At 48.3% G+C, this 11705-nt stretch overlaps 2 protein-coding genes across 2 annotated transcripts in view; one reads left to right on the top strand and one right to left on the bottom strand.

Annotated features, from left to right (window-relative positions):
- LOC113205314 (tubby-related protein 4) overlaps positions 1 to 8489 on the top strand; it is a 43776-nt gene extending 35287 nt beyond the window's left edge. The window contains exons 7-17 of the mRNA XM_052267949.1: positions 1 to 208; positions 486 to 1067; positions 1152 to 1269; positions 1348 to 1651; positions 1746 to 2273; positions 2353 to 2563; positions 2649 to 2726; positions 2808 to 3387; positions 3466 to 3622; positions 3707 to 3907; positions 3998 to 8489. Coding sequence (XP_052123909.1) covers positions 1 to 208; positions 486 to 1067; positions 1152 to 1269; positions 1348 to 1651; positions 1746 to 2273; positions 2353 to 2563; positions 2649 to 2726; positions 2808 to 3387; positions 3466 to 3622; positions 3707 to 3907; positions 3998 to 4114 — 3084 coding nt within the window. The 3' untranslated portion in view covers positions 4115 to 8489. The remainder of the gene's footprint in view (positions 209 to 485; positions 1068 to 1151; positions 1270 to 1347; positions 1652 to 1745; positions 2274 to 2352; positions 2564 to 2648; positions 2727 to 2807; positions 3388 to 3465; positions 3623 to 3706; positions 3908 to 3997) is intronic.
- A 96-nt stretch (positions 8490 to 8585) lies between these two features.
- On the bottom strand, positions 8586 to 11297 carry LOC113205291 (succinate--CoA ligase [ADP/GDP-forming] subunit alpha, mitochondrial). Its single transcript, XM_026420855.2, has 7 exons — positions 11129 to 11297; positions 10239 to 10462; positions 9935 to 10156; positions 9752 to 9856; positions 9487 to 9666; positions 9270 to 9404; positions 8586 to 9194 (listed from the first exon to the last, which is right to left on the bottom strand). Exons 1-7 carry the CDS (start codon positions 11163 to 11165, stop codon positions 9123 to 9125), a joined length of 975 nt encoding a protein of 324 aa, XP_026276640.1. The 5' UTR covers positions 11166 to 11297; the 3' UTR covers positions 8586 to 9122.
- Positions 11298 to 11705: the final 408 nt, after the last annotated feature.

The following is an 11705-nucleotide window of genomic DNA, read 5'->3' as shown; positions in this document are numbered from 1 at the left end:
CCGCTGCGGGACTTTGTGAGCCGGCCGCCGCGCGGCCACGTGCGCCTGCACTGCACCATGATCCGCCACGACGACGCCACGTCCAGCTCCGGCACCTCGTACACGCTGTACCTCGAGTACCTGGGCGGGCTGGTGCCGCTGCTCAAGGGCAAGCGCACCAGCAAGATCCGGCCCGAGTTCGTCATCTTCGACCCGCGGCACGACATCAGTAAGTGGTCGCTGAAATACGACGTGCCTCAGGTACAAAAATTATGAGGTCCTACAATGGATCAGACCCATTACTAAAGACTATAAGGATGCCATGATATTTGTACCCCGGGGTGCAAATATCATGGGATCTATATGGACTCCAACGATGTTTTCTGATCATTTCTGGACCCCATAATATTTGTACCCTCCCTCCAAGAGGCACGTAGCCTGACGGACTGGACGAGCGCTCCAGCCTCAGGTTCGGATGCACTGACCGACCCACCTCGCTGTTGCAGACACCGCCGATGACGACCCCCGCCTGGGCCCGTCCGGGCCGCTGTGCTCGTGGGCGTACGGCTCGCTCGGCTCGGGCCTGCCCGACGACGACGCCGAGTCCGACTCAAGCACGGAGGACGGCGGCTGCGTGAGCCCGCGCATGGGCCGGCGCCGGACGCACCACCCGGGGCACCGCGGCCCGGGCAGCAGGCACTTCCGGAGCAGGTACGCGCCGAGGAGCACGCCGGCCGAGCTCGTCTACCGCGACAGCCTGTCCGAGGGGGAGGCGCTCACGCAGGTCACGTCCAACATTTGGGGCACGCGCTTCAAGGTGGTGGGGCTGAAGGGGCCCGGCATGCCCGCCGTGCTGGGCCAGATCACCTACAAGACGTCCCTGCTGCACCTGCAGCCGCGACAGATGACGCTCTGCATGACGGAGCTGCGCGACGAGAGCTCGCCGCCCATCATCTTCGGCCTGGCGCCGCCCAAGATGCTCAACCCCAAGGCGCGCTCCCCGGCCGCCACGGCGGTGGCCATCGCGGCGGCGGCCACGGCGGCGGGCGCGGCGGCGGCGGCCGTGGAGGAGGCGGCGGTCGCGGGAGGTAGGTGTCCGTTCCGTGGTGTCCGCGCCGCGCGCCCCTCGGCGAGCCGGTCGTCGTCCCCGCTCACTGTCCTCTCTGTTCCAGCCGAAGCGGCCCAGGGCGGGCGGGCTGGCGCGGCGGCAGCCGCTGCCGGGGCTCAGCCGAGGACGCCGAGGGCGGTCACCGAGGGCCAGGCGCCCTACTTGTTCAGCAACACCCAGAGGTAGGTGTCCGCGGCCGCGACGGGAGTACATAAGGCGCGGGGTTGTCGCTGACGGCGAGCTGCTCTCCCCTTCCACAGGCACAGGTTCGAGTCCACCGCCGCGGCCCTGGCCGCCGCACACGCCCAGCAAGCCATCGCCCACGCGCACGCACAGCAGGCTCAGCAGGCGCAGGCGCAGGCCGACCCACCCGCCGCGCCGCAGCCGCAGGCGGTGCCCCCGCAGTCCAGGACGCCGTCGCAGCGCGGGTCCTCGCAGCGCTCGGGCTCCACGTCACAGAGGCCGTCGCAGAGGTCCTCCCCGCACCGCTCGCGCTCCGGGATGACCTCCGCGATGCCCGCCCTGGCGCGCGCCGAGTCCTACAACGACGACGAGTTCCCCCAGGTAAGCGTTGTGCGCCGGAAGCGTGTTGGCCTCCTCAAGCCTCACTGCACCTGCAGCTGCAAAGCAACGCCTCACTCTTCCCCTCTGCGCGCAGGTGACGCAGATCCAGGTGCAGGCGCAGGTGCTGGCGGAGGGCTCGGGGGCCCAGCGCACGCCGGCGCTCCAGTCTCCGCGCATCGGCGTGGCCCCCGTCCTGGTGAGCACGCCCGTGCCGGCCTCGGACTACGACAACGTGCAGCGCGTCAAGGCAAACCAGAACCAGCTGTACCAGTTCGGGCTCAAGCAGGGCGGCTGCAGGCCGTCTGTCGAGGCGCACGTCAACGCCCCGCTGGAGGCGGCGGCCGGTCAGGCGGCCAGGATGCCCTGCGAGTCGGCGGCGAGCCCGCGGCCGCCCGGCCAGCTGTACCAGCTCAAGAGCTGCCACACCCAGCCCGCCGACGCTAACCCGGCGGACGTGGAGGAGATGCGTATCCCCGTCTTCAGCATCCCCTCCGAGCTCAACAAGATCGCGGACCTCAACGACCCGGACGCCATCCTGCCGGACCTCATCATCCCGGACGTCAACATCGAGGACCTCAACATCCCCGCCTTCATGGACGAGCCCGAACCGCCCGACGATCAGGTAGGCGCCAGAATAACGTCTCGGCAGTCCAGTTCCGTTACATATAGAATGTCCGTTCTGACCTCGTGATCCTCTCCAGGGCTCGGCTGCCTTGGCCGCGGTCCTGAACTTCATCGACGACGAGGTCGGCGAGGTGCGCATCGGGCCGGCGCGCTCCGTGAGCCGCTCCGTGAGCGTCGGCTTCCTCAACGAGGTGGCCGTCGGGGTGCAGCCACGTAAGCGGCTCGTCCTGACCAACCGGCGGCGCGGGCACGGCGACGACGCCGAGGACGCCGACAAGGAGGACGGAGGTAAGGACCAAAGACAGCACAGACGCTAGCTGTCTGTGGGTGTGCGCGCGTCGACTTTACGCAGCGATATATGAACTCGTTGCAGATCGGAGGTCCTGCAGCAAAAGCATGAGCATGGATGCGTTCCCGGGCTACAACCGGACGCTGCACGCAAGCTACTTGGGTAAGCGAGCCTCCCGCTTCGAGAAAGGAACGTCGCAAATCCCAGTCGCCACCATGATTGCACTTCTCGCTGTGCCCCCAGGCCCCGTGCTGAGCTCCACCATCGAGGACGACGACACGTCCCCGGCTCGCAGCCGCCGGCCGAGCCCCAGCAGGCCCGCCACGCCGGCACCCGTCCACCAGCCGCAGGTCCAGCCGCAGCCGCGGTCCCAGCCGCAGCCACGCGCCCGGCCGGCCCGACACCAGGCCGACGACGACATCCGCGTCCTGGCCGAGCCCCTATTCGTCAACCTCCCCGCCGAGAAGGACAAGGCGTCGCCCGAGTCCCCGCCGGACGACACGGACGTCGAGTCCTCGGACAGCAGCAGCCCGTTCGCGCCCCTGGTGGCGGCGGAGGTGCCCGTGAAGCCCAAGAAGAAGAGGACGCTCTTCGACTCGCTCAACGCCCGAGACGTGATGACGCTGGTGGACTGGCCGCGGCGGCGCATGCGCAGGAACAAGCGCAAGGACGACACCGAGGCCATCCTCCTGGACCAGGACTCGGACGCGGACAGCAGGCACAGCACGCCCGCGAGCCCGAGCAGGCAGCCGCACAGCACGCCCGCTAGCCCGGCCGCCAGCAAGAAGACCCCCAAGAGGACGCTGTCGTCCTCGCCCATAAGGTAAGCTTCGGGGTCTCGGAGACCGTCGCCGTGCTGTGCCCCCCGCTGACTCACACCGGTCTTCTCCTCGGATTACAGGCAGCGCATCCTCAACTCTCCGCTGCTGCGGCGTCGGCGACGGAACCGGAGCGAGGCGGACGGGGAGTCCGGCGACGAAGCCGGCCTGGTGGCGGCCATCGGCGCGCAGCAGTACAGCACGCTGGAGTCCTTCCAGAAGGCGCAGCTGCGACAAAAGGTGAGTGCCACGCGTACTACGAGTGCCGCGTACGAGTACGCCCCACGATGACCACGACCCTCACGACCCTCGGTCCGCTTGCAGCTCAAGCAGAAGAAGAAGAACAAGGGCAAGGAGTGCTCCGAGGACTCGGACGACTCGTCCCAGCCCCGCCAGCTGCAGTTCATCATGCACAACAAGGCCCCCATGTGGAACGAGAACAGCCAGGTGTACCAGCTGGACTTTGGCGGCCGCGTCACGCAGGAGTCCGCCAAGAACTTCCAGATCGAGTTCCTCAACAAGCAGGTGCGCCTTCTGTGCAGTCGCCCCCCGCGGCTGTTGTTGCTTCTTATGAACCTTAGATCCTCCATAAACTAGTTTTCTCTCGATACTCAGGTGATGCAGTTTGGTCGCATCGACGCCAACGCCTATACACTGGACTTCCAGTACCCCTTCTCTGCACTCCAAGCTTTTGCAGTTGCCCTGGCAAACATCACCCAGCGACTCAAGTGAACTGGGAGAGCAAGGCTGGCCCATGTGTACTGACGAAGTTGTCCATTTCATTCGCATTGGTACAAACCAGCTGCGCTGAAATCAACTTCTCTTTCAGTATAAATGAAGACATTTCTGACTGACTGAAATGGGGGGGTCGTGAACCTTTTCATGATTTAGTGGGGATTGTTTATGTGATTGCTTTTGCATTGTAGCACCCTGAATTTGGCATTGAGTGTTAAAATGTCCTACTTGTGTCATACATGACTTATGGATTGTAACTCTAAATGATGTGTATTTACCTTGTAAGGTACCTATTAATATTTGTATATTGTTCAATGTGATTGTTTTGGTGGTGCAGGGTGGGCGGCCAGCCCAGAGTTGGAGCAGATGCTAGCGGGCTGCCTATCGGCTCGGAGCCATAAGCATGCATTAGGCAAACCCGAACCCGCACGCCAATCCCTCTGACTGGACTGGCCGCCCAATCTGGGTGTTATTTAATTTAATCAAGTCAACTCTCCCCTGTCTTTGCTCATATTACCTTTCAATTGTAATTCATTTTACATATTCAATCTAAGGAGGACGTTAACAATTGTGGCACGGTCTTTCTGCTGTGTTACAAATTTGTCTTAATTTGTTTATTGGCAACGATCTATGGCACCGACCAGTTTTCAGAACATTTTAATCCAAGGTTCAGATTCTATACCGTCCTGTAGAATACGTATTTTTTTGCCCTTCCAGAAATCTTGATTGACTTAAATTGTTTACTGGATTTACCTATGTGGCCAGCAAAAGCTTCTTGAAATTGTGGAGAAATTTGGAGCAAATAAACCATTTTTCAGGTGTTGAAATTTGGGTGCATATGAGGACTATTTCCTAGGCTTGCTTTTCAAACAGCCACATGATTTACCTTTACGTTCTTGGGGAGGGGTGGGAAGTGTGTTGACCCCCCTTTAAATATGTTTTCTACACATAAAAGCGACAATTTAGTTCTCAGGACTAGAGCAACAGGAAAGAAGCTAGATAAATAGTAAATTAACTTTTCAAAACTTTTAAAGATTTGCCCTCCTCTTTACTGAATTGGAATTGAATCGTACAAGCTTCTGCAAAGGGAGTGTGACAATTTGCCAAAAGAAAAGAAATCTAAAGCTGTGTATAGAAATATGTGATGGAAATTGATAGGCTATCCCCAAGGTATTGTCAACGAGGAGAATGCGTTTGGTCAGGATCATGATCAAGTCTTGTAAATGGACAGTATTTTTTAAATAAAGAGACACATGAATTCTCTAATTATGTCCTTGATGGTACATTGTATTGCGTCCCAAGCAGAACAAAAAATTCCAGTTATGATCTCAATTTAACGTCCAAGGACTTCAAATTGGTACATTTGGGACTTTGAGAAGTTTGGGAAGTGTCATATGTTGTGTGTTATGTGCCTCATGACACTAAGTAGCTTGTACAAACTATGTTTGGAAATTTATTATATGCTTATTATAAATGTGTTACTATTAGGTATATTACAATTATTATTATTATTCACTATTATTAGGGACTCCTAGCATTCTAGGAGCTTTGCTGAGAACTGGTGCCTGTAAAAAGTGTCATCAAAACATCTTGTATTTGATACAGTTATCCTATTCCCTTCCCTTGTCTTCTCTTCTATGTTCATGTCTGTGATAAAAAAAAGGAAGAAGAGGTTTGTGTTTTTCTTTGTCAGTACACTCAATCATTATTAAGAAGTCGTTATAAGGTATAATATAAGAAGGTATAAAGAGTATAAATCTCTTAGAAGAAATCTGCAAAACTCTGGTTTCTGAGTCACCACCATTGAAGACATAGACAAAATAGAATCACAACCATCATGCTGGAAATTGATTCCATGGGCAATAGTATTAAATTTTATAAAAGATGGCCTGCAAGTATTTTTATGTAACTTTAGCAAGCAAAAATTTGATTGTAATACTAGAGTACTTAAAAGCTAGGCAGATATTGGGAACCCCCGCCATGATACTGACACAGATTAATTGGTTTAATTGGTAGAGAGCTTGACTGTTTCTGTTATTTTCTGGATTCCAAACAGTCAGTGATGGAAGATAGGTAATCTATTAACCACTCTCACATCCAATAATGTCTAGTACCTATCAAACTAGTAACCTTCAGATAATGATGTCACGTAATTTAACTTTTGGGGTTTATCTGGCAAACAAAGCTCCATTCCGTCATTCCATTCTAAGCCGTCCAATTTTATTTTCATTACTGCTTATTAGGAAATATGAAATGATGTGTTCTCATTGTGTTTAGCCATGATAAAGTCAGAGGAATCTGTAATCAAAATAAAAATTCTTCATTTGGAAAATGATTGTACTATGAAAGAAGATTTCTCCTTAATTGTTACTCAAAAGATTTCTTATAATAATATTCCAGTTCCTTCCTAATAACACTTGCTCAAAGCATAAAAAAGGGGTAAAAATACTTCAAGCTTGGTGGTACATTTGCCACTTCAAAAGAGGGGAAAGACATTTGTGATCTACTTATAAAATGCATTAGAGTATTGATGGAAATTATTAAATTTTCAGTTCAACAGCAAACACTGGTAATCAGGCTAAAATTAAAGTATTCTAATGGCATACTCCAGTGTCTGTACAAGACTTGGTAACAAAAATTACCTTGTAGTTATTCTCTATTTACAGCAACAATGATGGAATGCTGCTGGGCTTAGCTCAAAGCAGGTTGTTAAATGTGTTTGGCGGTCATCAACATTAGGTTTGTCAAGTCTGAGGTAAAATTTGTCTCTATTTGTGTTTTTGCGTAAAAAAAAAAAAGCCATGAGAGGTTCTGCTAGACTCTTGTTGGATTATTTTGTGATATGTGTAAGCTTGATTGTAGGTGTAAATGTAAAAATTAGTTTATTTTGAAATTTTTAACTGCTTAACATAAGCACAAGAAGGTCAAACAAATCCACTTCTTTAGTTTTTGGTTTTGTTTGAGAGAGCCAAGGCTTGAACATGCTTTGACGCATTTTGTTTAACTGTTTGGTGTGGATACATTAAAAAAAAAAGTTCTCCTATGAGGTTTGTATGCTCATGCTTATGGATTGAAGAGCACTCAACTAAAGTATAAACTGATATACCTGTTGATGTTGATATGTCTTTTTACAAATAATTTGAAGATGATTGAATGAGTAATGTTGCCCACAGTCTTCCCCCGTATTGAAAGAGATGAGAATTAAAATAAGACTATGGAGTATGGAACTAACCATTTAAGAACCCTAATTTAATTTAAAAACAAAACACTACGTAAGTTCCATAATCCCTTGCAATTTGACATGGCCTAACTTGTCCATGGAGATGAACCTTCACAAGAACAATCATGTAGCTATGCTAATAATTTATCTCTTGACCAAACTTAAACTTCAACAAATAGTTTCAAAATTTTAAATGCACCGTGAGTATGAAAAACAAGATGGTTACCGTACAAGAGAAAAGACAAGTACGGCAAAATGTTTTTGTGTTTTTCTTTTTTGAATGTGGAATTACTAAATTTCAACCGTCTCTGTACAGGGAGTTCAAGAAACCAAAATTAATGTAACCAGTTTTGGAAAAAAAACATCAAGAGAAAATATTGGCAATATTTTCATAATGTGCAAGCAAACAAGTTAGATTAATTCATACAAATGTGAAATAATTGATTGAATGTGGGCAGTTACCATTTTTAACTCTTGGATTGTTGTTATTAGAGTTTTTACTTTTGTGTTATTGTTCGTGGAGCTGGTTTGGCAACAGTTTTAATTATTTGCTTCTAGAATCAGAATTGTGTGTGAAAAGTTATCTAAATTTAAATTTTGTTCCTATTTCATTGTTGTGCTTGCTTGTTTTAATACTCTTTGTTAAATGTTTCATTTTAGTACAATATTCCTAAACTGGAGTACTGAAAGTTCCTGTTGTAATGTGGTGCACACATCTTGGTAAGAGGGCTGTACATTCCGCAGTTAATGCAGTTAAAATAGAAATTTTGTAAAACCAAACTTTCAGTAATCCAGTACATTTACCTTGTACATTTGTTAATCTAGAGCACCCTTGAGAAATCATATTTTTACATAACTTTTTTCCCCATACTCAAAAAAGCACGTTTTTTTAAAACCTCTCATCTTTTAAATATTATGATCCAACACACCATACTACCAATCAGAAAGTCTCCATGCAACATCGAATTGGATTATGACCCTCTGACCTCACTCCAGTGTGTTGCATTTTTTTTTTAAATGTGTGGAAAGTTCAGATGGATCAATGCTTTTTAAGATTATTGTAACTATAACTATTATTGCTTCCAGCGGATTAAAATTTGCAATGTTACGTCATGGTTGTAATTGATGTCAATAAAGGTTTGACCCTTCAAATATGCTTTCTATCAAAATAACTCATTACCCGTTACCTTGTACTACCATTCACACTGAAATGGAATGTGTCAAGACCGTAAAAAAGATAACTCTGTATCAAAGAGGCAATTTTTAATTTCGCTTTTCTTTAGAATGTTGCAACCGTTTACAACACAAAAAGGACTGTACAGTAAAAACAACGCGAATGAACGCTCAACAATGATAAAAATAAATTAACAGTACTGATTTTGCTTTTTGGGAAGTTGGTAAGGATGTTACAAGAAAAGCTAAAAGACATATTTACAGGGAACTGAGAGAAAAAGAAGCCTCAATACCATGGCACACTACACCGTCCTTACTTTTAAAATCTCACAGGTAGATCAGACATAGCGAAGTATACCATATACCGTTACATTAAAGAATACTTTGGTGTTCCACCTGGCAGTGATGCGACAATGACCAGATGACAACAGGAGAGAAGTAGAATGATGAATGTTACCTACTTTGTGTTTAGATGCAGAGAATAAGGATAGATGAACTTGTGCAGCAAGTGAATTCCAGTAGCACAGCTTGTTGCTGGTATCTAAATTTACAACAAGCTCTCTAGAAGTGGAAAGATGGGAAAGACAGACAAGAGGAGGGAGAGCAGACTCTTCATTTCCTCAGCATCAGCTTCAGCAACTCATTGCCCATTTGGGCAGGGCTTCTTGTCACAACCACACCAGCCTGCAAGCAAAAAGTTAAGGTCAGAGATCAACAAAATTTTAACAGAGACTGACAGATGAAGCAAAAAAAGCCCACCTTTTCTAAAGCATCAATCTTATCCTGAGCTCCTCCTTTGCCTCCAGAAATGATGGCACCAGCGTGTCCCATTCGGCGACCAGGGGGAGCAGTCAAACCCGCAATGAATGAGACGACAGGCTTAGCATTTGGGCCCTGAAGGGAGGTCAAATCATTATAGTCCCCTGCAGTACAATGATTATGGCACAGTTTGATCAGGAGTAACATGTTCACTTACAGAGTTGTGCTCAATGAGATACTTAGCAGCATTTTCTTCCTGAACACCACCAATCTCACCAATAAGAATAATTCCTTCAGTTTCAGGGTCGTTGAGGAAAACTTCCAGGCAGTCAATGAAATCTGTTCCATTGAATGGATCACCACCAATGCCAATACACAGAGTTTGTCCGAGTCCAGCCTGGAGTAGAAGATAAAAATGTTTGAAATAGTCGGTCTTTCGCAGATCAGTCAAAACTTCTGCAACTCCTTGAGGTATTTCTCACCCTTGTGGTTTGGTGGACTGCTTCGTAGGTGAGGGTGCCCGACCTGGACACAACGCCAACTTTTCCCCGTTTGTGAACGTTGCCAGGCATGATTCCTATTTTGCACTACAAGAGAAAACTATATTACAAGCAATACTAAACTATTGAAAAAGAAACAAGATTACCAAAGGAAGAACAGCATACCCTTTCAGGAGCAATGATGCCAGGGCAGTTGGGTCCAATCAGACGAGACTTGTTCTGACGTAGCAAGCGGTGTTTGACCCGAACCATATCATGCTGAGGAATACCTTCCGTGATGCAAACAATGAGAGGAATCTCGGCATCAATGGCCTCTAAAATGGCATTTGCTCCAACAGGTGGGGGCACAGCAACAAAGGTGGCGTCTGCTCCGACTGAATCTCTGGCCTGAACAAAATAAGATTTCAATCATTTTTGAGGCACAAAAGCTCTGGGCAATTAACTGGATATGGTTTACACAATTATTAACCTCTTTCACAGTATTGAATACTGGGAGATCCAAGTTCTTCTGACCACCCTTTCCTGGCGTTGAACCACCGACAACTTTGGTACCATATTCAATTGCTTGTTTTCCGTGGAATGTGCCTTGTTTGCCAGTGAAGCCTTGAATTATCACTTTAGTTTCAGCCGTGAGCTTCAAGAACTTGCGGGTGTCAGAATAATTGGTTCGAACTCCACCTAGCTGTCGCAATGCTGGAACATATGGAATGAACAGTGTAAGAGCAATGTTCAACTCCAGTTAGAACTAGGTAATGTATCAACTAAAGAAAACAAAAATTAGAACATATCGCAAAAACTTGAAAAAGTAAAATGAATTAAAATTTACTCAAGATAAATAGTAGTTGTGGTAAGGGATTCAAATAAAAATCTAGTTAATGGGAATGCCAAAGTCCGTTTAGGGGATTGAGTGGAGTATCTATAATCTATCAAAGTTAATAAATAAAACAACTAACGAGATTTTTCGTGAAAAGATTGACGCGTGGAGAGACAAGTTTACAACATAAGCAAAAAATTCTGGAGTGTCAATCAATTATGTAAAATATATATTAACTCCCACTGTCTGTCACATCCCTTGCCCAACGTCACGCCTAACCTCAATGGCCAACGAAAGAATTCATAGATCGCACCAATTTTGAGGCATACGGGGCATTATGGAATAAAACCTTGAGCAAGAGAAAAAAAAATAATACCGAATTAAAGCTGTAGATTGCAAATTTCGAGTTAAAAAGTGATCATAATCCTCCTTCGACCTTCGGACAGACAGAAAACGGCTGCTCTCGGTCAAAGTACACCCGCTTGAAAAGTGACAAAATCGTTGTAAGAAAAAGTTCAAGATAGTCTAAACATTTGTAAAATTACCTCCAACACAGGGCAGAGAGCGTACGAAGAGTGCCATGTTCGAGCGAGGATTTATCACAGACACATTCACAACTTTCGCCCTTCTCAAACTTCACCTCCGTTCACAGAGTCAAGTTCAACCCAACCAACCAACCCCAACCCCCGTTATTGGCACTTCGTGGACCGAGCTGCCAATACTGGTAGATGAGTTATCAGCAGGCTGGTCCCCGTTCTGCTGTGCACCCTCCCCCTTCCCTCCTCCTATAGCCTATGTGCCACAGACTTTATCTCACTCTCGCTCTCTCTCTCACAGCCAATTTCTTGTCCTCTCACAATCTCCAACTCCAACCCGCCTGGCGAAAGCTCGTTATCATTCAGAGCCCAAAAGGAAAACAAACAGACCACAGGTCAGCAGCCAAACTTACGCGCCGCTCGTTGCGGTGACGTCATGGAGGGACAAATGCGGAGTGTCTTGTAGGGTGAATCTCTGGGAGACGAACAAAACTGTTCACACATATGTTCGGCACGAGCGCAGACATGGCAGGCCTCTAGAAGAGTCTCGGGGTCTCCAGCACTTTGATCCGAACGAACGCAATGT

Source organism: Frankliniella occidentalis, unplaced genomic scaffold, assembly GCF_000697945.3.
Source record: "Frankliniella occidentalis isolate FOCC.00 unplaced genomic scaffold, Focc_3.1 Scaffold61, whole genome shotgun sequence".
Taxonomy (NCBI): domain Eukaryota; kingdom Metazoa; phylum Arthropoda; class Insecta; order Thysanoptera; family Thripidae; genus Frankliniella; species Frankliniella occidentalis.
This window is presented reverse-complemented; position numbering and strand designations above follow the sequence as displayed.

What these genes read in the sequence shown, in the direction of transcription:
- LOC113205291 (XM_026420855.2), bottom strand. Translation starts at nt 11,165, where the DNA reads ATGGCACTCTTCGTACGCTCTCTGCCCTGTGTTGGAG. An exon ending in GCATCATTGCTCCTGAAAGG is followed by an intron (nt 9,857 to 9,934) that starts GTATGCTGTTCT and finishes TTTCTCTTGTAG; the next exon opens with TGCAAAATAGGAATCATGCC. An exon ending in ATCTCATTGAGCACAACTCT is followed by an intron (nt 9,405 to 9,486) that starts GTAAGTGAACAT and finishes ACCTCCCTTCAG; the next exon opens with GGCCCAAATGCTAAGCCTGT.